The following is a 27,032-nucleotide window of genomic DNA, read 5'->3' on the forward strand; positions in this document are numbered from 1 at the left end:
CTTACCTATCTGATTTTTCAGTCTACAGCAATCATATTTGTGTGAAGAAAGCTAAGCATCTTCAGGTTTCTATCAAAGAATAGCTGGAAAATCAGTAATCACTGTACCTCTGCTAAAAGAAAACTTGGTTTTACAAACACTAGCAATGCAATGGAAAGATTGTTTTTTATGGCTCCTTCCCTGTGTCATTGGAACATTTCTACCTGTCAAATGCTTTTCCAGAGTTCTTTAGGGTCTTCATGAGACTTTTGAAGACATGCTTCCCAATTTGTAAAATTTTTGGGATTCAGATTAAGTGCCAGTCAAAAAATACCCTTGTAAATCACAGAGACTTAGGTCAGTTCTCTTATACTTTTTTTGACTGAACATAAACCAGATGGAGCTGTGCTCTCTTACACGTGCATGCAAGCTTCACACTGGCAATAGGGTTTTGGCAGAAGTTTTATAAATAAACATATATTTCTACATGATAAAGTGATATGAAAACAACTTGAAGTGATCCTTGGTAGAATTTGCTAGTACCTTTAAAGGATGAGATCCTCAAAAAATCACCTCAGTGTGTGTAAAGATTTATCCATTTTGTCAGTGAATTTCTCCCATTAGCTACACTCATGTTTATGTGTGTGCCAAGAATCCTGCCAAAAATTGCCGCTGTGTTGGAAACTTGGGGCCTGGATAGAGTTGGTATGGAAATGGTTGCATCTAAGGTAGTGCATCATCTGCATTAAGTACAAACTGATCTTAGAGCTAATATCTTGGTCGTGTATATTTACATTAAAGTCTAGTGAGTTGATGCCTTCCACAGGTGTCTTCACATTCCCAGTCTGATAAATTTATTTATTATGCTTTAATAGTTGCATAGTTAATAATTTAATAGTTTCTTCAAAAGAAAGCCTTGAAAACAGGGAGAATAACTATGGCATCATTTTTTATTTTTTATTTTTTTTTAATTTTAACTTTAGAAATGGAAGTGTTTAAGGCCAGGTTGGATGGGGCTTTGAGGAACTTGTTCTAGTGGAAGGTATCTTTGCCCATGACACTTTGGTTGGAACAAGATGAACTTTAAGGTCCTGTCCAACCCAAACCATTCTAGGATTGTCTGATACTATGATTTATTTAAAAAAAAAAATAAAATCAAGAAATATCAAGTAGCTTACCCAGAAGGACCTAATCACTAGAAAATAGCCCAGTAAGAGAGAATATGTGGTTCCAAAGCACTTTTTATGGAGGGAAGAGCTGAAGATGTACCAGCTGTACTTTAAATAGAGGAATATTGAAGGCTCTGCCTTCTCTAGCTGGGTTTTAAATGCAAGTTGACACAGTTACTGCAGTCTTTCAGATGAGCAACATGAGTGCTGACTGGACCAAGCCTTTCAGAGGAGGTAGTCAGAGGAAAATCCAATTTGTGAATCCCAGCAAAGAATGAAATAGGAGCTGTACCCTGGAGCATACCATGACTGATGATTTTGAGCAAGCCGACAAGTAGATGTTTGAGTGCTATTAACATCAGAAGGAAGGTATCCTGCATTCTTTTGATGCACAAATTGGAGTACCTGAGAAAGGGCTATGAGATTTTAAAATTTGGAATTGTCCAATTCTTTTGCCCAAAATGAAATGGCCTTCTGGTGAGAAATGTGTTTTCATGTGTCCTCTACATAAATGGCACAAATATTTTGTTAGTGATTTCAATTGACTGCAGTGATTTATTTCCCAGAGACAAATGGGTCAATTTTTAGAGTAAGTTTCTCTATTCTCCATTCATCTCTTAACATTAGTGAAAAAAATGAAAATTTTGTCAAAACAAACTTCTCATTTCCTGGTTACCTACTGGAGGGCAGAAGAGTTGCCTTGAGCACTGCATTAGTCACAAAACAATGTTGTTTTAGCTGCCATGTCTCTCCTTTTGTTTGATTCCTGGTAGCCCTAACCACTAAGCCTTACTGCTGCTTTAATTTGCTCAGATCTTTCCTTTTATTTCATTAGTACTTCTGTTACTGAAGTCTTGCACCTTGTGAACTGCCTAAGTCTGGTATTTCATATTAATATAAACAGAAGAACTAACTAAATGACTTGCATTAATGTACTAGTGCTAATTTTTGGCTGAACACGTACATATTCATATTTTGATGTCATCAACGTTTCATTCAGTTTAGCTGATAGATAACTAGATTAAATAAAGACTTCATTTAGAGGATTGTCTGCCTGAGTGACCACAAGAGTAAACCATATTGGTTAATAAAAGCTCATGGCATTTCTTAAAGACCCAGAAGAACTTACATCATGGGCACAGGGATGCAGAGACATGGAGACCTCCCTCAGCGCTACCCCAGCCCTGGTACAGGACATGATGACATCCCAGAACTAAACCCTGGCAAGAGATTATTATATTTTTCAGTTGACACAGATATCCACTTGCTTTATTCCACTTCCCAAAATTAACTTGTGATATTCCAGCCCAATTTAAACATCTTTGCTTGGGGAAAATGGTTGAGGCTTTGTTCAGAAGCACTTTGCAGCACTGGAAATGTGAACCAAATGCAGCTACATCACACAACCTTTGTCTGCCTAAAGTTTCTAAAGTCTGTAAAAAGCTTCTTCTTTAAAGGCAGAGGTTCCCTGGCCATGCCTTGTGCCACCTGTCTGGGCAGGATTAGCTGCCAGCCTCAGGGAACACTGCATGGAGGTGGTCACTGGTCTGATCCAGACCAGAATTTCCCACATTCCTCTCTGCTGCTCTGACTGCTTCAGCCAAAGGTACAATTTGCAGTTAGTTGAGCAAGAGTTTACCTGTGAGCACAGTCATATCGTCTCTGGAGTGCATTTTTCCTTCTTCTCCCAGGGAAATAGTTATGTTAGTACTGGGGGTAGTTTGTTCACTTCCCTTGAGTGGCAGCAATGCCAGTAAAAGTCCTCAGCAGCCTCTTTCTTTCAAGACCATGTCCCTGTTCTCCTGATGACCTGCCCAGACTTCTTATGGTCAGCATGAGCCTGGGTAACAAGTCTGTGCCAACTTGGTTGACACAGAAAGGCTGACGAGAAGGGATAACAAAACCATAATACTGTTATTCATGTCTGATAATCCTCATTAGATGGATTTACTTCATAAAGTTATCCCGTCACCTGCATGCAAAACAAGCTCTTACCTTTTCCAGCAGCTTTTGCTGATAGGACTGTCAGCAGCTCCTTAGGAGATATCTCACACCTGCTTATGAAATAGGCAAAAAATTTTGCCCTCATCATTGCAATATCTTTTTATTGAAGACCCTGATGCCTAGGGAAATTCAAACCTTACTTATTGTTGTAAGCAAAACAGACTTGACTTGGTGAAGATTTTATTGTTAATTAAAAATGGCATAGCATAGTAAGAAAGAAAACCAAACCAAAATACTGTCCCTACCCCACCCCTTTTTCCAGGCTCTCACACTCTGATGTAAGCAGACCTGGACCCAGGATCAAAAAGGTCACCAAAGAGCCACTACAGAGAAGCCCTTCTGGTGTCCCCTAAGCATGAAGGATGTCTGGAGGCAGAACACCTCCTCAGAGAAATCTGGCTGCCCCACCAATGAGTCCAATGAGAAGCCCTTTGCCTGCACAGCTTGAGACTACACGAGGTCAGAAAAGACAAATGTCCAAGGGGATCTCTCCTCCAAGATGCTGTGAAGAAAAAGACAGCAGGGGAAGTAGAGTGCAGCCTCCCCATTCACTCCTTTTACGCTGTGGAAGCTTCAAAAGGCACATCTTACAGTGAAGGAAAACAGCATGAGAGTACCTCTGACAGGAGCTTTGTACAGAGGTATATCAGCTTCAGCTCACATTTCCATCCAAGACACTCAAACTGCTCCAGTCCCTGTTGTTCCTCCTCTCCTAAAGGTTGAGCCTCCAGTGCTTCACTGCTGTGGGGTGAATACCCACCCATGACAGAGATCTCCCAGTCTGTCTGCAAGCATCACCTCAGAGACACACAGGCTTGTCTCAATTTGATGGCTGCTTTTGTACCCACTAAAGACATCTCTGACTTGTTTTTGAATTGCAGTGCAATACTACGGTGATGGACACAAAGAAATGCACTGGCTTGGCAAAGTCTGATCGACAGCTGGTTCACAGTACTTCAGAACAGACTGCAATATTGCTTTGGAGTGCTTCCCTTTAGCTGCTACACCAAGGCATGAATGGGAGAAAAACTACATAAACACTGTGCAAAATGATAGCAGGAAGAGCTTCTATTACTCAGTGATTTTGACACTTAAAGTTCTGTTTTCAGCAGTTAGCTTAGGACACCTTTCTCTTCTTTTCCATCTTTAGGAAAACAAAGATGTTCCTTCCTATATGTGGGAGGCCCAAAGCTGGAAGATAATTTTTTTACAGGAGATGAAGATGTCACCAGCTGCAAACTTCTATGCCTTTGTTTATTTTTGTTATTTTTGATCTCAAAAGTTTTTATGAATGGAGCAAAGAGACCCAAATCTTCTTTTGTATAATTCATGCACAAAGCTTGTGATTTAACTGCTGACATTTTTTTTTACATGTTCTTACATTTTTTCTGGCATGTGAGTGAAAGAGAAATAGCACATATGACATAAGCAGAGCTTTCTCTTTGCACTTTATGCTTGTAATTCTGTTAGCTAGATTTGCATTCTTCGACTTGGAAAGATTCATTGCTGGCAGAGAAATGAAGTCTGGACAGTTGGCAGGTCAAAACATATATTAGTGTGATTGTGCAGAAAAGTTTGGCTCCACGGTAGAGAAGATCCCTCTGAAATAAATATGGAGACTGGGAAATTAATTATTAAGGAGGATGTTGCAAAAACATACATCAATAGTGTTCAATATGTGGTTGGAAGGTAATTGAAAAAAATTATGTAGACTCTGACTTAAAAGGAGAGGGAGCCTGATGAACACACACTGTAATTTCTGACAGCACAGTCTGGCTGCTGAACCTGCCACAATCCAAAGCAGCACTGGAAAAAGGCCAAGCCTAGTCTCCAAGGCAGGGTTTAAGCATGACAGAGACTGCCAGAGAACTCTGCTTATTTCTCACTTCTTTCCTATGTTACTTTCACTTCACTTGTAGGAAGGCATGTTTCATTGGAGCATTTTAATCCCTATTTCTATTTAAAAAGTATTTAATATTCTTCTAAATTTATGTTCCATTAAACTCTGTATATAAGCACCTTACAGAGGTGCATGAGAGAGCTGATCACTGTGTTCATTTCCATACGTTAGTTACAGAGCTGCCTACAGCTGCTTAAATTTCACCACCACTTAAAAATCCTTTGAACCACATTATAGTCACGGAGTAGGTTATTTTGGGTTATGCCTTTTTATTTTTTTTAACAAAACTGTCTGATATTAAACACACATTTTTTGATTTAAATAAGTATTGGAGAAGATTTATGTAATCCAGTTCAGGATACATATCCACGCCAATACTTTTTCTCACGCATATATATATAAAAGTATGTCTGTATTAATATCAAATAAAACTAGAATTGTGATGTTAATTTTGGTTACATTGTTACTTGGCTGGCTTTGACCAATTCTTTTATTAATTTTCTTTTTTCTTCCCTTTCTTCTTTCCTTTTCTTTCTTTGTTTCCTTCCTTCTTTTGTTTTCTTCCTCTTTCTTTCCTTCTTTGCTTCTTTCCTTTTCTTTCTGAAAGCACCAATAAATATGTCCTAAATCTCATCTAAAGTAAAATGGATTTTTGGGAGCTACTTAGTCATTTTACCAGTCTTTTCCACCTCCAAGGGAACTGTAAAATGAAGAATTCCTCTTATGAAAAAGATTAAATAGTTCCAGAAGACTGAAGAACACATTTTCCCAAGAGCCTCACAGTTACTTCAAGGCAGTTTAATACATCCCTTCTATACACGCTGTTGAGTGTGAACCTGCAGAAGGTTCTAATCTTAACTTTTTCTCTGCTGGACACCTCTTATTATGACTGAGGTGGGGGGAGAGGCTATTCTTCCTCTCTCATACTATTTCACGTAAGTTGTATAGTAGTATGGTAAACTACTTTTTCAAACTGTCTCAAACATGAGATGTCTTTACAATCTACTCAGAAATCATATTTCCCAAGTCTTGACTCTCATCTGCTATTCCAACTCAGGACTGCAGGAAATAAGTGTGTTTTTGGCACAGTCATCCTGTTTTGCATTTCAGCGGGCTTGGGTTTATGTGATCACCTGAAAAAAATTTCTAAATAGCTCTGTGAGAATCAAGGAAATACTTAGAGAAAACATCTTTCTAAGCATGCAACACATTATGTGCTTAATAAGTGCAGCTAATACTTAGCAATTTGGCATAGTGTTCTAATTTTGTTAGCTTCACCACTATTTTCACAGGAAGCTGGCTTTGAAAAAAATGACCACAGAAAACAGCAGTAATACCTGTTACTGGAAATAAAGTCTGGAGGTGTATCTCCTGCTCAATTTTCTTTGGCATATTTAGAGTTCAGAGTTCCTTTAACTTGGCAAGCCTGGGCAAGGAACACTTATCCATGTGCGTGCAGTACATTCGCTCCCATATAATTACTTTTCGTTAATGCTCTGAAATAATGTTCTTTCATTTTAACATAGTCTCCAGTCCTGCAGACATCCAAGCACACGAATAACAGACTCCTAACTTCAATCAGATTACAACTGGGAATAAAGTACTTAGCCATGTGCAGCATCTGGTTGCGGAATTAAGATCATTCATGTCTTGGGTCTTCCTAGGAAGCTTTAGTATGGGATATGTGCATGTGGACTGTGGGGGTCATGCACATGGGGCTGCTTTACCTAAGATGGCCAAAAAAGTTTTTAGAATTCTTAGGACAATCCACATAGCTAATCCAGCAGCTCCTGCAGAAAGTGTATCAGCTCCAACAATCACACTATTTACGCACTGTGGCCTTTAGAGGGGGAAGTACAGTCTGTGTAGGGAGTTCATTAACAGTTCAGGCTAAAATGAAGTGTGGGCCTATGTGTTTCATCAAAATCAAGGACTTTTTTTATATATATATCACCTTAAAAATACATTGCATCTGATATTTCAGAAAGGACAGCATCTTGCAACACCACTATTCACTGAGCTTTACTTGACTATCTTGAAAAGAAGTTTCATTTCTTTGATATCTACAAGTTTCATTAACATGTACACAGGCTCAGAACAGTGCATGATATTAAAAATTTTAGTGTAATATGTCACACTTTAACCTAAATTCCTCATGAGTTATCTCATGTATTTTTCTGTGTCTACACACATTTATAAGATGTGTGTATTTCCAGCAGTAAAGGCATTTTCTGGTATTTTGCTAAATACATTAAGAGCCTATTTTTAAATTTATGAAAACATTTAAAATTACAAAAAAACCCCAAAAAACCCTACATTTTGAGCTGCTATTAGAAGAGCTAATGAACTTAATAAGCTAACGTAAAAGGGGAAAATAAAAGTATTTTCTGAGTGTTTCTGAATGTTGTTTTTAGTATGTTATCATTAATGTATTAAAACATGTACAAAAATGCATTAAAGGATTGGGAATATTTTCCTGCAGGTACTTAGAACCTAATAAATAATGAATGTGATGATTAACTACATGGGCAGAAGTACAGAGCATTACCAAGGAAAAAACCTGCATAAAATCTGGCCTTTGGATGTGCACCATCATTTTTAATACTTAAAAACCCACTTGAATATACTCAGTTGTGTGTGAAGAGAAAACAAAAGAAGCGAGTGTGCTTGAATTAATATCATATTTTCAAATGAAACATTTAAATACTGCCAGGAGCAGTGAGGGCGTCTGGAGAGGAGTGGAAGGGCACCGGAGTGAGATGAGCAGAGCGCGGCGTTGCACGTCAGCGCTGCTTGAGCAGCCACAGAGGTTTGTGCAGGTCCAGAGAGCTGAAGTATGACCACCACCAGGGCTTCTCCCTGCCCGCTGAGGACCCTCCTCGAGCCTCCGGCCGCCCGTGCTGGGCGTGAGGGTCAAAAAGTTCCAGTGGGTCGTAAGGGTCGTACGCGTCCTCCATGGAGCGGCGGAGGAGCTTGCTGGGCCAGGCCTCGGCAGGCCGCAGCACGAAATCCACCCGGCCGGCCTGCTTCATCCTGGCAGGGATGGTGACCCTCTTCATCACCCGGCTGTAGCCCGGCGCCTGGGCGCTGACGATGTACGTCCCCGCGGGCAGGAGCCGCCAGTAGTCGCCGTCGGCAGCTTGGGAAAGGCACAGGCACAAGAAAAGCGAGCTCAGTGTTTAGCCTCACCTCTGTAGCTGCACACACACGCGGTGGCACAAGCACCTAAGGGGCCGTGGAAGCAGCACAGATTTGGAAAAAATGTTTGAAGGCAAACTCTAGATGACAAAAAGAGACTTTGCCTGTGAAAACCTGGCCCTTGGGAGCTAATGGAGTAAAATTCATGTACAAAATGTCAGTAACTGCTGTTCCTGTATCACGGGGAAGAGATGCTTTCCTTCATGCTGCTTTTCCCAAGGGTATAACGAATAACTCCCAAAGAAATTAATTTTAAACTATGTGAAACTTAAGAAAGTGAAATCAGAATCCAGACTGCTATATATATACATATATATATTTAAAATGTCTAAGGAGCTAAGAAATCCCTCTTTTTATTAAATTACACTCAATTACTTTGCAGACATTCTCGGATGTAAGACTATGGAGCTGGAGCTGCAGCTGGTATAAATTGCCATTAGTGTAAAATGGGTGTAAATTTCCTCCAGCTGAAGGTTAGACCCTGCAGGAAAAAGCAGGGAGCTTTAAAACTGAAAAATTTATTCCTCATTTTATATTTCCTCTATTTTGAATGGCAAGTTTCTTAGTTCAGTTAGTGTCGCATTGATACTATTTTCTTGTGGAATTTCTTAGTTCTTTTAAACCATATGACATTTTAACCTTACCTAACTCAGAAAAAATACTTTCTTTCCTACAGTGTAAACATATTTTTATTTAATTCTTAATCCTTTAAAGGTCCACTGCCAATGGGAAGCCATTGTCTGGGAAGACGTTTGGAAAAAGACCCTAATTCATGACAGAGTCTCCCACCAGCCTCAAGAATCTGCATTATCTCCACTATTGTATCCCCTCTAATGCTAGTTTTTTTGAAAGCTGGAAAACATCCAGTACATTATAAGCCATTCTGGCTTTCCAAATTGATTCAACAACTATCATTAGAGCAAAATGTAACCATTCATATCTACTGTTTTGCACTTCTATGGCCTACCCTGTTCTCACTGAAATCAATAATAAAAAGAAAACATTGATTTCAGTGACAGCCTAAGAGCTCAGAACTTTATGACTGTGAAAAGTAACAGTCGTATATGCCCCAATATGTGTTTATCAGTTGGTGACAGGTATAAAGTAGACATAATTCAATGTTCTAATAATAATTATCCAAAAATTGCACATATTTATGTGTTTCCACATGAACAGAAAGGCTGTGTACGCTTCAATATCTGCAATTATTCTAGTTGTGAAAAACAGAGAGGATCCTGCTGCACTACCTACATGTCCACAATATCTCAACTAACTTGTTCCATCAAGGCTCCACATCTCCACATGCTGAGTTACAGCCTCTGAGCAGAGCTTTTGCCATATTTCTCCAAATACTGGCTTTGGTGGACAGCAGACTGTTCCAGGTGAAATTTTTCACATCAAGAACTCCATCATCCCAGAGACCGGACAGACTTAGCAGGCAACCTGACATGTCTTCTCTCCTCTTATTCCAGAAGGGAACCCCCACCTGAGCCTTCAGTTTTCCATTAAGGTGCCGTTTCTACCAAACATGACAATACTTTCACAGGTCAAGATCTCAGTACTTTCACTCTACCCCATGAAAAATCTTGAACTCAAAATATTACCTGTGGTGACATCATGCTGAATGCCCCTGACTGAAATACGAGCATTTTTTATCGGGTTGCCAAACTTATCAGACACAATTCCTTTTATTCCCCGATGAACCTGGCAAAACAAAGCAAAATCAGATGGGAGTCACTTACTACAATACCACCTCCTCATTAAAACCTTGTAGAGGGGAAACAATTGTCAAAGAGTTCAACCCATTTAGAGGCTCTCAGAAGATAATGCCCCTTCAGATTACATTCCCTATTTTGGGAGGTCCAAAGAGACTGAGGGAAAGGGACAATGGCACCAGAGCTTTTTTGGGATAGGTATGTGGCTCTGCATTGAGAGACCCTTCTGTGCACAAATCACTGGCACCTCATGGTCTGACCACAGTATTTAAGTACTGTTTCTGAAAGTCTGCCCTAGACACAGGACCACAAAGAAATTAAAAGTTAAGGCTTTCAAAACCAATCTGGTGCTCTGAACACAATGAGAAGGCATCACTTCAGGTACTTGTGACTCATCATCACTCTGCTGCCTACACTTCACTGCCTGTCAGAATGTCATGACAGCAGAGTGTATGACAGCCATTTCCCCTTCTCTACAAGCACAGAACTGAGCTGCTTGAGCTGCTGAGAAATGTGCTTGGTGATAAACTAAAGAGCAATGTGAATTCTGTCATGCAAGGAGGTGCACAAACACCTATATTGTAAGTTCAATAAAACAAAACTAAACAGAAAAAAAGTTCCCAGTATTTAAACATTAAGCCTCTTAAGATCCTCTTTCTGCAGTCATCCAAATTTAAAATATTTTATATTGGGAAATCTATATGACCTTTTTAAGTGAAAAAATAATTCCATTTTGACTTTTTCTCTGAGGAGCTATGACCAACTTGAGTTGTTCTTCACTTCCCCAACTTCTCTTTTCTTTTCCTTTAATTTTCCCTTCCCCAGTACCCTTGTCACAAAAGAATAGAAAAAACCACAAAACATCAAAACAATGGGAAACATATATTTGCTTTTCTGTTGGAATATAAAAATGTTTAAAAATAACCATTAAAATATCCAAATTTACACCAATTCATAAAAAAAGCTTGGAAAAAAAAGTCGTCTAGTGAGAGCAGTTTTAAATGTGAGGTGAGACTCTATTGTCACTGCTCTTGTTAAGCAGCTCTTCCATACTGAGTGAAGCTATTCACTGGAAGGTTTAGGAGCAAGTCAATATAAGAATTTGAAAACTGTCCTTTATAATAAAGCACTGCAATTTTCTTGCAGCATAAACTTGGGGATTTATCATATGGATAGAGAGTAAATATGGTCAGAAGAGTCATCTCAGGCTTAAATTTAATTTACATTGTAGACATACTCAAAGTAGTATGACCTCATCCAGCTTCAATAAAAATTTTGCAATTATTACATGACAGGATAAAAATAAAAAAAAAAAGAAATTTCTTTAACAATCTTGCTTTGGTTTCTTTAGTAAATGTATTATTTCTCATTTTTCCTCAAATTGGTGTCACTTGAGTTTGGTAGGGTGTTTTGTTATTGCTTCTGATGGGTAGAAGAGATCAGCATTTAGGACAATGAATTCTACTTCTGTGTGTTAAGCCAAGTAGATTTGTACACACACCAAACAGCCTGGTATATATCAGAATAAGAAAAGTTTGAATTGGTTATGGCAGACTTAATCCTTATCGGGGGTAATTCAGTCATCCTTATCTGCAAAGTTGTTTTGCTTACTGTCCTGCATTTACTCAGAAAGCTTTTCCAGCACAGACTTCTACAGTATCTCACACTATAAAATCTTTACATCTTGAAGACTTCAATTGTAATATATATGGATTTAACCCAGCTCCATTTGGATTCACTAAAACTCATTTTCATCAGACAGCTGTAAAACGAAATGAGTTTGGTGGTCTGTACTGTAGACTTTATTGAATGATAATACTTACCACAAGTAGCAAGAGGTTGCTTAGAAAGGCCATAAAAACACTCCTAACAATTTTAAATTACTGCATACTCTATCAAAATAAGGCATGACAGAAAACTAATCTACTAATGGCTGAAAGATGAGCAACTTCTGTTTCTGTGCTCACTTACTTATTGTCAGTGAGGTATTTGTTTTTGCAGAGCTTAAACTCATTATTAAAAATGACATTTAAGTGGCATGTTTTAATGCTCAGGGACACACAGTTTTTTCTTTAGAAGATTTGGCTTTGGATATTTAATAACTACTTTCATAAAGAAATCAAGATGGAAAGTGTTTAATAGCTTTTCTAGCAAGATTTTAGCTGAATCTAACTTTCTTGCTGTGGGACAGTAGGGTTTGTTACACAAACATGGAACATGAAAAGGAAAATTTCAGGAAGTTCTCTGAAGAGAAGATCTTGATGCTTTAGTCCTCAAGAGGAAGGTTGATTCATACTTTTCTGAATATTAAGGTTTTCTCTTTTCTCTAGTGTTAAATTTTGGACAGTTGATGAACAATGCTGCCCAAAGTATTCACAGATAATTTCCTTTCTCACTGTTTTCAAGGCCTTTGTAGTCCTCAATCTCAATCCCTTCTGCAGCATAGACAAAATACCACCTGTGTCCTTCTAGACAAACTGAGGCACTGGGGCCCCTGGAGGAGTGTGGTGATTGATTCAGCATCATCTCGAGAGCTAACCAGGAAAAACAGCAAAGAAATTAATTTTGACAAAGAATGAGAAAGAAAAACAAAAGAAAAAAGGTCTGTAAAAGCAGAGCAGTACCATTTCCATGTAATTCAGAAGGGCACCTTTGTTTTCATGCCAGATTGTAAACAGTTCTTCCCCCAAAGGGAACTTTTCACATCCTACCTCCACGGTAACTTCAAAGCAATTTGTGTGAAGGTAATTAAAGTCTGCCATACCTACAGGTTTAAAAAGAAAGAGGAGAGCTCATGAACAGCCATGTAGCTTTTAACTGGAGCTTTGCTGCTCAGTCAGCTGATTGCCATCCCCGTGGGTGTGGGTTATTATCCTGAAAAAAGTGCTTGCTTATATATAAAAAGTGTTCAACAAATTCAGAATTCTACAACTTGTTTCAACTGTAAATTAACTAATGACAATGACATTTCTTTCAGGCAAAAAAAAAATAATTTTACATTATTATTCACCTGGCCAAGAAGTAGCAATAGAGCAATAAAGATTGGTTAATCACAGTAATTGTATAATCGGCTGTATCAGAGGTGATTGCCAAGGGTCAGCAGAACAGAACTGACCTTTTGCAATTATTATGTTCAAAACCGTTTCTGTACAAAAGACATTGAATATAATTTTGGGAAGAAAGTAAGCCAAAGAGAACTTAACCTAATTCTCACACATGCCCCAAAGCATTCCAAATGTCTAGTTTCAACATAATTATTTGGGGATCCAGCTGAGTCCTATTGGAAAACACAACTGAAGCACTGCTGAAAATTTATGAACACTGATATTTTATCCATGCCAGTATTGAAGAAATTCTAAAGAAACAAAATACTATTATTGGAGAAATCAAATTAATAATGGAAGCACAAATTAATTGGATGTTTGTCTCTGTTGTAGTTTTCCTCAAAAAATGAATTTATTTAAAGAGATGAGAAAGCAGCACATGCATAGTCTACAAGATGGATTCCGACTCGGGCTGCTAAGGAATGAGAGCATAGCATTAAGCATTTATTTCTATATATCAGATTTGAAAATAAAAAATATTATCTGATATAACAAATTTGACCCTTGCATAAGTTGTTAATTTTCCTCAAGTCCCACTGGGGTTGAGTGCATCCCATGTTACCTGAATAAAAATATTACCAACATAGATTCTACTACTTAAATCGCCTAAAAATTATGTTTCGCATGGGTAGGACCTAAACCAAACTGAAATGAATAAAATAATTTTGTTCAAACCCTGGTGTCTTATAAAGGTCACATAGAGGTTTTACCTCACTTGATATGATGGTAAAGTGGTTTTACCTCCAGTGAAGCTGTACCACTCAGCACCATTTATAATACCTCCACGATTTACAAAATTCCCACCACAGCGAAGTTCAGACCGGTCTGAGATGACGGGGTGTGCATCTGCATAGGCTTTAGCCAGCATTTTGAACACCTGTAACAGACAGGATTGAAATGTGTTTGCTTTTACAAACTGGAAACTTTTAGTTTTCAGTTATTAATAGTTATTAACAATTGCTGTTATGAGTCCAGACAACAAGCCACCCTGCATCCTCGAGAGTGATTGAGGTGATGAACTGCTCTGCAAGGAAGTTTTGTTTGTTGCTAAGAAATTTTGATTTGTCTTCTTCTCTAGGGTTCTTCTCTGCAATCCAATAGATTTATCCAGGGACAAAATATTAAATACCAGTGGATTTTTTGGTACTTGAATTCAATCTACCACCTGGGGCAGAAGCAGAGGACATTTTTGATTGTACTTCAAGTACTAGGTTTTAAAATTGAAATTTAGTCCTCCTTTAGGTTTTGTCTTAGCTTTTGATATTTTTACCCATTAAAAATACTTATATTAGCTTCAGCCCAAATAAGCCTTTACACTGAGTGCTGTTGTTTAAGATAGTCAGTGTCAATTTGCTTTGCACTTATCACTCACACAGGAAAACCTGCCAGATCAATCTCAGAGACAGTTGGTTCTCTGTGGGGCAGAAATCATTCCTAAAAAGTGAAGGATAGGATGTGGTGATGTAGGATGTCACCACGGATTTCCAAAGAGTGTTGACACTGATGAAGAGCAGAGCAGTCACCACACAGAAAGGAACAGTGGCAGAATATGTAGTGAAGACAGAAGAAAGAGCAGTTATCTGAAGAAACCATTTATTTGAATCATGTTCCTGCCCTTCTTCTCCCATGGTTATTCCAACTTTGCACAAAAATCCTGCCTCTCCTTTTTGTTTATTGGAACCTCACCTACTAAGATTAGTCTTTCAGATTTTGACATTGAAATTACAGCAGTTATCAGATGATGCTTGATCCCACTATTCATCATCATGAGTTTCTTTCCATATTGCTTAAGACACGTGCAAGAAGTTTGGTGGCTAAAATCCCAGTTTTAGAAATGATCCCAAAACTTTATCCTAGTGTTGTCATCAAGGATAAAGACCAAAATGACCAAAAACACTACATTCATTGATATTCGTGATTGTTTGATGTTTTGTAATTGTTTCTAATAATCACATGGCTGAGTCAATTATGGAATCAGGTAGGTGACCAAGGAAAGGTGGAAAGAGAGTTTAATGTAAAGACACTTTACTGAAATGCTTCTGATGACCAGAAATGAAAAATCCAGACTTAATAGAAAATGCTTTTGCAACTCCCTTAAGTTTCTGTGTTTAAATATTTCTCAGACCAGAAAATTAAGTGTTCTTCAAAGTTTTGCGGAAAAGAAATAGATGTTAATTAAATATGTTAAGAAGAACTTTCACTGCAAATACTTCAGTGCCAGGCTCAATATCTTTAATTTCTGCTGGAATTTGGGTCCCAGTTCTGAACTGTCCGTAGAAGGTATTTGATATAAAGTTTAGAAGGTGCCTATGTGAGTAAGGAGTATGATCCTCACCTTTTACAAGGAAATCTGCAGATGTCCTATTTCCAGTGACCAAGCCTCCTCTTGCTTCACACCAAGAGGCATAAGGCTTTTGCCTGGCCACTGGTTGAAGTGAAAGTGATAGAGGTAGTGAGAAGAGAAAGTGAGAATTCCAAAAGCAAACAAAATCAATAAAAAAAAAAAAATAAAGTTATGCTTAAAAAAAAAAAAGTTCCTGGATAACAATACACTTAGAAGCTAACATATGAACAGTCATGGAGCTCAAGGAAACTTGCATTTTTAGGTATAATATAGTGGAACAATAAAGGAAGAAAAAGAGGAATCCTTGTGATTTTGGTAGTGTGAGGTTCCACTCAGTAAAGCGAGGTCAATGCTGTTACCTCAGCCAGAATTTTACCCCACTGACCATCACAGGTTGGGTTTGGGTTTTTCAGGGGGAGGGAAGGGAGTGAACTTGACTTGGTGTGGATATTTCTGCTCTGGTGAGCAGAGGCATCAATTCAGTTTCTTGTGTAACACAAAGAATTAAAACATCCACCTCCACAAACCTCAAAATATGGGAAAGTTTGTAATTAGGTGAGCTGAACCAGATATAAGAATGTGAGTGTAAGGAGATGGTCCAGCTTTGAGACTACTTGCTCTCAGCCATTACTGGCTCAGGTTGTGGTGCAGGCCAAAAAGAGACTTGAAATCTGCAGTGTCTTGGAACAGAGGAAAGAGAGGATCCTTGTTCTTCCATGAATTCACCATGACAGGCACAGGGAGGTGGAAGCACAGATGCATTTTCAAATGGGTAAACATGGTTTGAATGTATTTCTCAAAATGAGATTTTTTAATATCTGGCTATCATCTGCTCTGTGGCACTTCACCCTGGTCTGCAAGTTTCCCCTGGCACAGCCAATGTAGCAGGTCAGCACTCAGGACAATGGCTATGGCCAAAGCATGGCAGATAACCAAACTGCTGTATTTTGGGATGCAGGTTCCCTGACAGCAGCAGCTGTAGATCACATTACTTAAATGCAGGTCACTTCATAGGTGCAGGTTTTATATCTTTCTGTGTAAAATTTAAAGTGATACTGACAGTGCTGTTAAGGTTCCTGTGCTGTCATTTGAAAAATCTGTTTTTCATTGAGGACAACCCCAGACCTCTCTTTTATGCTCTAAATTTCCAGATTTGTAGCCAAATTCCCAGACTTTGCAGTCACTGACTATGCAGCAGTCACCTGTATAGGGTTCCCTTCTTACTCTGCTCCAAGCCAAGAGTGCCACTGGGGTTTGTCCAGCTGTGCACTACACTGGGATGGAGCCCTTTGTCCATGTGGCTGCGTCCTTTCACTCAAAATACACCCACTGTCCCTGGGTGGAAATGATGGAAGCACTGCTGTACTTCCATTCCAGAGGTGACCTGCTTGATAAAGCACACATGGCAATATTCCTTCACCACCTATGCACAGGGTAGCCCTTGCCCAGGCAGTGGGATGTAAAAGCACAATTTTATGATTTCCCCCAGTCCTCAGCAAGAGGTTCTGCAGCTCGCATTAGCACTCACCAGATATTTCTTACACAGACTTTTTACTGTGCAGTGCCTGGTTAATTTTACTGCTGATCATTTTCATACACACATACAGCAGACAATGTACAGCTCAGAAAAAAATGGATTGATACAGAAAATGCTTAACAGTCATACATCTTTAAATATTTAATATGTGTTAGTGAGATCTGTCATTTCAGAAGAAGTCAGCCTAGAGATATGCTCGAAGATAAAGGATGCTTCAAGTCAAAGATCAACTTCTGACTATTTTCAACTGCTCTTTGTTTATATAAAGAATCACTTTTCTTAAGAGGCCACAGACATTTTTAGCACACGCTAGAAGCTAGCTGTTCTCCTGGTGGGCATGTCAGCAATGAATACTAGATTGAGGAAACCAAAGGGAAATAGGAAAGATGGCAAAAAATTTCACAGAAGATTTACAGTGAGTCCCAAATGAGGAACTTTCCAGGGACAAGAGGGTGAAACCAATCCCATGCATCTGACCTGGAATAAATGTTACAAGGCTGCCACCATATGGCAATGAGTCTTTTTTCCCCCCACTCCTTATGGATTCAAGTGAAAATAACACTGCTGGTCAGGCTTGTTCCTTTTCTTCTGGAAAACACTGGTAAAAATATCACAGCCTACTCCTTTTAAAAATTAAAACCTAGATTTTTCCTAATCTATGCTTTTTGAAACCATATTTAGCCTCAAAAAAGATGGGTAAATCTTCCCAGACCAAGCTGATAAGTGTGTGAACAATCCTATATTTTAAAGTACATTAAGTAAGTGTATAAATCAGAGTCTCATAATATTCTGAGTTGGAAGGAATCCACAAGGATCATCAAGTCCAGCTCTTGAGTTAAAGGCCTCTGTGGGGATTGAGCACTTGACCTTGGCATTATTAGCATCATCTCCACCCAAATGAGCTGATATCATGTTATATATATATGTATATAGACTTGCATTATGTATATAAATATGCTATTAATTACATATTTAATACATACATGCATACATATACTCACATGTACCTGATCTAAATTAAGCAAAGTTTATTACTTATTAAAAGTAAATAGTTCCATAGTTCCAGAAATGGACCCAACATCCCAACCCAGAAAAAACAATATTACCTTCTCATCAGGTGTGGGGGAGAACATTTTTTCTTCCATAGGATGCCTTGAATAGTCATAAGGATAGGTCACAACCAGCTCTCCCCCATGGAGGCTGGCAGAGAGCACAAAAGGGATAGACCTCAACCACTTCATGACAGCTTTTGTCTCAGGGGCCACCTGAAATCCAGGAGAAAAAAAAAATAAAAGCTGTGACTAGCCATGCAGCTCCACAAGGATTTGATCCTGGGCTGGATGAAGCCCACTGGAGAAGAGATTATGTCAAAAGGAGAATGTTGAAGCTCTTTCACTCTTCCAGACCAAAAGTTACTGGGAGCAGAAAATAATTTTTCTCCAGGGAATGGATGATACACATTGTTCACTGTAAAAAAACTGGAACAAAAAAAAGAAAGAGAAAATTTGACAGAAGAAACTTTTCACTAAAGGGATATTTTCAGATCACAATGGCAATACTTTAGGCTGGAAAACTTGTGGCATCTTATCACTACTTACCTAACTCCCTATCTAATTTAATTTCTGAATCAGCAGGATTGACTTTGAATGGATAAACTGGAACAGGGGGATAAATTTACAATTCTCATCGCTTGTTGAAAATGCATTTGTTATCCTTAGGTCCAGGTCAATCTGTAAATAAATGGAAGCTAATATATATAAAGCACAGCAAAACCTGCAGTTTATCTGCAGTGAACTGTGGCAGATAAGTCACCAATTTAGGGCTTTTTGACAGTCCCTTCTCAGTAACAGCACCCAAGGGAGAGGGCAGCAGAGTCACAGGGATGCTCAGGCATCCCTGTGACATGAGACATGCAGGAGGTTCCTTCAGCCCGTTTCTGAGGCGTTATTTCTGGGACGTGCTCGGGTGTTAGCTCATTCTGAGGGATAACAGTGTCATCTGCTGGCCGGTCCCTGCAAGCCCAGACTCACACCGGTGCCCCTGGAGAGCTGAGGTTCTTTTCCTTGCAGCTGGGGGGAGTCATCTGGGGAAAACCTGAGCAGGATAGAGGCTGCTCATCTGGACCCTGCGCAACTGCAGATATGCAGGTTTTGTAAGAATGAGAAATACATGTTCTGATGAACTGAGTCCAGCATATATTTAGGGCTGCTTTAGGGATTGCTTATCACCCTTTGCTTTGTCTCCATCAGCTGTCAGGAAAGCAGGCAGGCAGGGCTCCAGACTAACAGTGACTAACAGTGTGCAGGGAGAAAACATCCTGAACAAACAAGAAAAAAAACTACCGAGCCAACCGAATAAAGCCCCTAAAGACCCATGTATTTGTGTTTCAACAATATAATTCCTGTTTTCTTTGGATCAGTCCCTAATCTGCTATTGTTAAAAAAACCTTTGGGGATCCACAAACCCAGGTGTGGAGCAGAGAAAAGCACTGTGAAGGTGCACCATGGATATATTATAGCTCCATCAATGAGGCAGAAAGGCAAGGAAAAAAACATGTCTAAACATAGTTTTACCTGAATGATTAAAAAAGATATTGCCCTTTCTACTTCTGACTTAAGGAGGAGACTACGTCCTTATAGATGTTGTAGTTTTTAACTGAGTCCTTCTAGATTTTGGATTTCCTTAAAATGCCCTTCTGTAGCTATTGATCTGAGCTGGTGCCTTTAGCCACTGCAAGTGTGAAAGGCTGTACCTTGTACTAGGGAAGAAATGGGACCCTGAGTTTCCCACCGCTGCAAGGTGAATCATTAAATCAGTGGTTTGTGATAAATATATGAACACAAGCCAGTTTGTGCCACTGATCCCCAGGAGAAACAGGTCAGGTTCATTTTGTCTATCAGCCTAGTGGCAATCTTTGAATCTCTGTGTCATGACCTTTTCTACTTTGGCATTTTAAAGAGGCAGCTTAAAAAATGGGATGTAACAGGGAAAGTCTGATCAACTAAGGAACACACAGAATGCACTTTGCACATCAGAAACCTAATCAAAGTATTTTTCACATAATAGGGAAGATTAAACACAGAGTTTCCAGGAAGGGCATGACATGAAAAAATAAATTTAAAAAGGCAGAGAAAGGGCATTCCAAAAGGAAAGGACTTTTTGCAGTCTCATACACCCATTCACACAATGCAGAAATGGAAGAAAGCAGCCCCCAGGCTTCATGACAAGAAACTTGGCAGCATCCAAAGAATGCTATCTGCACCAAAGTAATTGTTTTCCTGGCCTTTGTACAGTGTCCTGGGATGATCTGATAATTATCTTTATCCCAGTAGTGCTTGGGACGGAACCAGACACTTCCACCTGCACCCTGGAAGTTCATCCTTTAATCCCATCTCTTCTGAATGAAGAAGACCCTGTAAGGGGCTGTAAGCATCACTGCCTGCCCCATGGATTGGGCAGTTTGGGAGTTTCTCAGGGTGGTTGAGCACCTGGAACAAACTCACACCTTCCAAGTCCATAGCACTTCTGAGGAGGTTGCTGACCCTAAATCCCATCATTTCCCTGCCCTGCTGCAGCTGCCCCTGCTCCTGCTGCCCAGCCAGGACATGCCTGACATCAGCCCTGCTTTCAAACAGCAGCCTGGGGCCTTGATAAGATTTTTAAGTTGCTTCTGCAATTCAGTGGACAAGAGTAAAATGTAGTTTTATTTGAGAGCTCCTGATTTCTGTCCCTCATCCTGATCAGCCAACTGGTTAAGCAGATACCTACATAAGCCCCAAGATAGTGCTGTCTCACAGAGAAGTGAGAATTACTGAAGTGAATGTTGTGAAAAAACAGGAGTTTCAATGTCACTATTTTTATCCTTATAACAATTCAGTGACATCAATGATTAAGGCTTTGAAATGAGCATATTCTGCACCAGCCCCACCAAATGATAGCAGATGTTATCTGTGCCACTCTGGCCTTTGGCTTTTCCTTTAATGTGGGTTTTGTGGAGCTCATTTTTTTTTTTTCACCAGGGCTTTTGCTTTTAAGTTAGATGAGATCAATTTTAAAGTACCCATCTCACAAGAACAATTCAGAGCAGAACTAGAAAACAGCTAAATTATTTCTGCATCAGTACAGAGAAGGGCCACTACCCATTTTAAACCTGAATCTCATTTCTGTCAATTATACTGAAATTAATCACTGTCTGCATGACTTTCAAAGATTTTTTTTTTTTCCCTTTTAAAAGCAGCCAGGCTAATTTTCTAAAAGAGTATGCCAGCTTCCAATGGCATAGACTTCCAGATTCTGTTTGAACCAAGACAATTGAACTGACTATATTTCAGATGAAGCCTGAAGTTGGTCTGCCTGAGCCCTCAGACCACTTATTGCTATAATTCATAAAAGTGGGGAACAAAGCATGCTGTATGAAGCCAGGCTCTCGAGGTTGCTTTCTGCTTCCTGATCTTTATACAGTGCCCTGCAACACTCAGGTAATTACTTTAATAAGGCAGGTAATAACCACAGTTAAGTAAATGAAAGGGGAGAGGCTGGTGTTGAAATATTCAACCTAATGAACCTGCACACACAAAGCACTGCTGTCAGAGCCATGAGTTCATCTGCCTGACCAAACTGAGGCTCATTTAGGGACAGCTGATTTGGCAGTCCTGTGGTACCATCAGCAGAGGAGACACAAGGCTGTGAGACCACTTACTGCCAGGTCTGTGAACCATAGGAAGCTATAGTCAGCAAGGAGATTTTGAGGTGCCACTGAGGCCACAGGCCCATTGGTTCCCTCATTTGCTCTGGAAACAAACAGATTTGGAGATTTTTTGGAGTTTTGTCTATGTGAGGATCAGCTTTGGGGCCAGGAGAGCACCTAGAAGTTCCTTAAGCTTTGGTGCTCGGAGGAGTACCTTGGATGGCCACACTGTTTTTCCTTTAAAAACAAGAAAAGATTTGCAGGAGAAGTGGTTTATTTGTGTCTCCAGGTCTGCACCCACTGAGGCAGAGCCCAGGGGGTGGTGGTTGTGTGCCAAGTTTCCCTGTCCCTTACCTGTGACAGGTAAGCCAGGGTGATGCTGCAGCTGGGGCAGAGCTGTGGCGGTAGCTGGGGAAGCAATGTTAGGCTGTCTCCACCCATCCCTCTATAAACTGCTGAGATGTTACAGTGTTTAAGAAAGCTAAATACATGGTTGTAAAAATGACTTCTGCAAGTGGCTGCCTGCCACTGACCATCTCTCCCACAGATCAGCAGAAGAACCAGGGCAGAAGCAGCACTTGGAGAGGGAGGAGAGTAGAGCCAGGAAATGCAGAGTTACAGGGACTCTGGCCACAGTGTGAGACAAGTTCACAGTTTGCACTGGGCACTGGCAAAAATATGGGGGTCAAAGACATGTTTTTCCTTCCTCAGTGTTGCCTGGGTCCTCAACCCTGCATCTCTGGACATAGAGAGAGTGAGCACATGGCTGGAGGGAGATCTCCATCCTTTCCTTCCCATGTTGGAGCAGGGGAAGGGTCTGAGCAGCCCTCCCCCTCAGATGGAAGGAGCACCATAGATAATGTGTGATGAACTGACCACAGCCCCCATTCCCAGTCCCTCTGCACAACACAGAGGAAGCAGGAATAGAATTCAGGTGCAAAATCAAGCCTGAGAAGAAGGCAGAGGTGGGGGAAAAGTGTTTTAAAGATTTATTATTACTCTACTCTGATTCAATTCATAATAAATAAAATAGATATAAATAATTTTCCTCAAGCTGAGTTGGTTTTACTTCTGATGTTAGTTAGTGACCAGTCTCTCCCTGTCTTTATCTCGACCCATAAACTTTTAACTATATTTTCTGTCCCCTGTCCAGCTGAGCAGGGGAGTGATAGAGTGATTTGGTGAGCACCTGGCATCCAACTAGGGAAACTCACCATAAGGGTGAATCAAAATCTCTCTGACTTTTCTCCTAAAATCCCTTTTTTCTCTCCCATTATTTTCATTTGGCCTCAGGCTCTGCTTCTCAGCTCTCAACCTTTCTTTACCATCTGAAGCTCTGAACTCCACTTGCATTTACCAGCCCACTGTTATCTGTTATTATTCAATCAAAAGTTGAAAACTTCTAAGCTTGTGACCTTATAACCATACAGAAATTCAGTGCCATGAGTTGGGATGTGTGATTATATGCAAAAATAGAATAAACTACTTGAGCTGAGTTATGGCAGAAATTAGTGGTCTAATACAATGTGCGTTACTGAGCCTCTTACAGCCTTGAGTCTTCACATTATCCTGAGGAAGTGAGGTGCTTTTATCTAGATTTTACTGCTGTGAAATGGGGTACCAGAACACTGGAACAGCATTGGGATTTTGATCTGGCTTTACATAAGACCACCTGCAGCAGAGTAGGAACCTGAAGTATGAGCTCTCAAATCTTCTGCTAACACCAGATGCTGAAACAATCCTGGTCCCCACCTGTCTGAGGCTTTGTGCCAAAATAAATATTGAATCAGGATATAATTAGTTTAAAAGTAGTAGAAGAACAGAGCTCCCAATATCTGAACTGCTGATTTAGCTTCCTGTGATTCTTTTTTCAGGGGCAGCAAAGGTCCACTTAGACCTGTGCTGGGGGCTGCTGGGCTGCCAGCAACCCAGGTAGGGCTGAGCTTTGCATTCCTGACATAACATTGCACAGAACTTAGTGATGATGAGTGTGAGGCCCTGTAGTTCTGCCTCCACCCTGCTCCCACCCTGCAGCAGCAGCTTTCCCTTCCAGCACCTCTGCAGCTCGACAGGCTGTTTCCACTGCTCTGTATGGTGACAGTCATTTATAAACATCCTCTCTTCATGGAAGATGACACCACACAACTTTGCATGCAGCCTTTGTACATTTTCCATGGCAGAAACTCCTATTGTATCAAACCTGTGCAATGACAACCAAATCCATAAAGCCCTTAACAGGCACCACTCTTTAAAGCACTAGTGATGAATCATTACACACTTGTGACCCCCTCGTAACAGTCATTATTCTTAATCTAAACCAGCAAAGTTCAAATTATCCACAAATCTTCCAAATGATTTGTGACACCTGCCTCTTTGGCCAGACCTACACCATGATTTTCATGCCAATTCTGAGCCTATCCATTTCAGTCCTACTTATAAAATCTGATTACAGGCAAATAACTTCAGAACAAGCAGTCTCAGTCTCTTAATTCCTGAGCTGTCCTGTAGTATATATGATTTATAAAATGTGTAATTCATACCTTACCCCACCAGTAGGACTGTGGAATGGGGATGTGGTCCAGACGGGCCCCACGAATCCCAGCTCTTCTGTAAGCCTCAGATGTCAAATCTGGGAAATTTCTGTTCAGGTCCAGGTTCTGAGCTGTCTGTCGTCCGATGACCCATCCATTGTAACCAGCTCCCTATTTTGTAACACAGAAGCCAACTTCAGAACAGCTCCCTGTCTCAAAATAGCACCTTGTGGAAATTCTTTAATCAAAGGGAAGTTTTAAAAGAAGTAAACTGAAAATGTCTGTTCTGTTAAAAACCCACGCTTATTAATTAATCACATTTTGTCCCTATGAATATTAATGCACTAACTAGCATTCAGGAAGTGTTTCACTCACCAGTGATGTGACTCATGAGAGGAGCACAGGAGCCTCTTGCTCAGAGCAGCATGCACAATGGGTTAGAGGAGAAAAAGAAAATACAGCTGATGCCCCAAGACGAGACAGAGTGCAATAACTCCAGATTCACACAATAGACAGAGCTCACCACATGAGCAAAAACAGAGAAAGAAAGGTCTAGTTTCATGCTAGTGCTGTTAAAGAAAACAGAGAGGGGGAAATAATAGTCATGTAACAAATAATAGAATCTTGGTTTTCACAGGTCTCCATCAGGCATGAGTTAATCTCTGAAAACTGCCATCCGTTACGAAACTTTGACAAAAAATTCACATTTCATTATGTCTACGGTTTTAAAAGAGGGGGAACATCAGCATGATATTAAACTGCATTTCCTTATAGAACAATATAAGTCATTATAGTGAGTCAGTAGACATTTTGTTCTAGAACTGATAGCAGAGAGTGCTAAGTGTGTGAAAAAGTAACAGTCATTCTCACATCATCACATGCAGGCAGCAGAAATGACAAATACAGCTCTGATTTCCTCTTAGCTCTGTTCACATCATCTTTGAAAAGCAATGCACCACCAAACCTTTCGGTGATCCTGGCAGTCAATCCTTAATATTCCCTCCTTTACATGACACTCCCTTTCCAGTTTGTTCTTTCCCATGGAGAATTCTAGAAACATGAAGGCCTGAACACCTCCTTATAATAAAACTTTTACCTCTTCTGCAGCCAGTTCATAGCCATCAGGGTTGAGTGAAGGCAGGAGATGAATTCTGGTGTTGTTAATCAAGGTCTGGATGCGAGGGTTCCCAAGAAGATATTCTGAACACAGATACTGTGCGAGGTATATCAGCAGTTCCTTCCCCACAACTTCATTGCCGTGCATGTTGCCAATGTACTTAAATTCTGGCTTGACTGTGGAATGTGAAATAATGGGATGCTTTAATTTGATTATACCTGGATGGCTTCCAAAATCAGACTAACCCAAGTTGCTTACTGATGAGCCAAAGTTTTATTTACGTTAATTTCATGCACACACTCCTTCAAATAGCACAGCAGTTCTAGGTGAACTTCTCTCCATTAAACACCAGTTCAGCAATAGTTTAAAGAGTGTGAAATAAAGTTAAGTCCAAACTATTAGAATTCCAAACCATAAGAGGCGATCATTGCTCTGAGCTTTTGCTAGAGTCATCATTAATTGTGGGCAAAGGATGCTGAAAACAAAAATATCAAGCCATGGCTGGGAACAAAATACAGCCCTGACACTCTGACCTACCTTGGGGGGCTTCAATGCCTTGTTTTGTCACAGATATTAGAAACGACCTGCAGATGTGTAATAAATTATCCCTTTATTTGGAAAAGAAGTTGGGTTGTGCATAAAAAAGGGGCTTTCAGGCTAAATAGCCCTGGAATAAGGCTATTAGAAACTCATAACTTCGTAATTCCCTGTAGCTATTCTCCCAGTTTCCATCCTTCTTTAGAGACTAATGGAAAGGAGAAAACAGATGCACTTTGGAGACACCTTTTCCTGTCTATCCCTTCATCTTTGCCTTTGATCCTGGCCAGCCTTGAGCACCAGGCACTGGAGGGGGCCTGGCACAGAGCTATTATGTATGACACTTGCTCAGGGTAGCAAAATCTCAATTTATACCTTATTTTATGCTGTCCTGAGCAGCATGAAGTAACAGATTTAGAGAAAAATGCTAGGAGATGTGTTAAACTACCACCTTTTATCATGCCATATCACAGTTTTCATTTAAAAGCCTGATTCATAGGCTTTGTGTTTTCCTGGCAAATGGAGTATAAGCTTAAAAAGACACCTGCAACTTATTTTCTTTGAAAAAGAAAGGAAAGATGATAGGAAAATGTAATGTAGATCTTTGCTCTTTTAATGACATCTACTGGGATCTGATTAAGTTTAGAGGCACCTCAAAATACCTCTAGACCATGCAAGGCAGCAGAGCTGAGAGTAAACAAAGCTACCAGTCTTTGCCGTCCTCTCTGAGTCCTCTGCAGTACACAGAGGAATCAACAGCCTGACCTGAGACCATAATCTCAATAAAGTATTAGGTCAGGTGTAGTTCAGTTCTGCCACACTGCTGAGGCTGTGCTGATACTGGAGCTCTTCTGATGAGAAGCAGCCCACAATGGCCATAGCAATCCACCATATCTAGACAAGTATAATTTTTGAGCTGGGAGCTGGTAACTGGAAAATAACACCTAGTACTGCCCTAGAAAGTTATCTGCTTTGTGAAGAATTTAAAACACTTAAAAATACGGCTCTTGCTGTCTTAGTGATGAAACTACAAAATAGAGATCTTTTACTGTTCTCCTCTGCAGAAAATCTGTGAGGACTCATGTCCTAATGTATATATTAGCACCTATACATAATATAATAGCATCTATTAAGGGGCCATGAAAATATAAATTCCTGCTATCATCCACCTGTTACTCTGAGACATGAATCTCTGTTCAGAAGGATTGTT

General features: G+C 39.9%; 1 protein-coding gene across 1 annotated transcript in view; it reads right to left on the bottom strand.

The window, feature by feature from the left end:
• Nucleotides 1-7,697: 7,697 nt before the first annotated feature.
• CPZ (carboxypeptidase Z) overlaps nucleotides 7,698-27,032 on the bottom strand; it is a 33,781-nt gene continuing 14,446 nt past the window's right edge. Inside the window, exons 5-11 of the mRNA XM_005517868.3 lie at nucleotides 25,265-25,461; nucleotides 24,178-24,339; nucleotides 18,057-18,215; nucleotides 13,811-13,946; nucleotides 12,590-12,729; nucleotides 9,855-9,954; nucleotides 7,698-8,191 (exon numbers count right to left, since the gene is read on the bottom strand). Of these exons, the coding sequence (XP_005517925.2) occupies nucleotides 7,836-8,191; nucleotides 9,855-9,954; nucleotides 12,590-12,729; nucleotides 13,811-13,946; nucleotides 18,057-18,215; nucleotides 24,178-24,339; nucleotides 25,265-25,461 (1,250 nt within the window). The 3' untranslated portion in view covers nucleotides 7,698-7,835. The remainder of the gene's footprint in view (nucleotides 8,192-9,854; nucleotides 9,955-12,589; nucleotides 12,730-13,810; nucleotides 13,947-18,056; nucleotides 18,216-24,177; nucleotides 24,340-25,264; nucleotides 25,462-27,032) is intronic.

Source organism: Pseudopodoces humilis, chromosome 6 (genome assembly GCF_049639895.1).
Source record: "Pseudopodoces humilis isolate 2021_Gansu_Grassland_sample_001 chromosome 6, ASM4963989v1, whole genome shotgun sequence".
Classification (NCBI taxonomy): Eukaryota; Metazoa; Chordata; class Aves; order Passeriformes; family Paridae; genus Pseudopodoces; species Pseudopodoces humilis.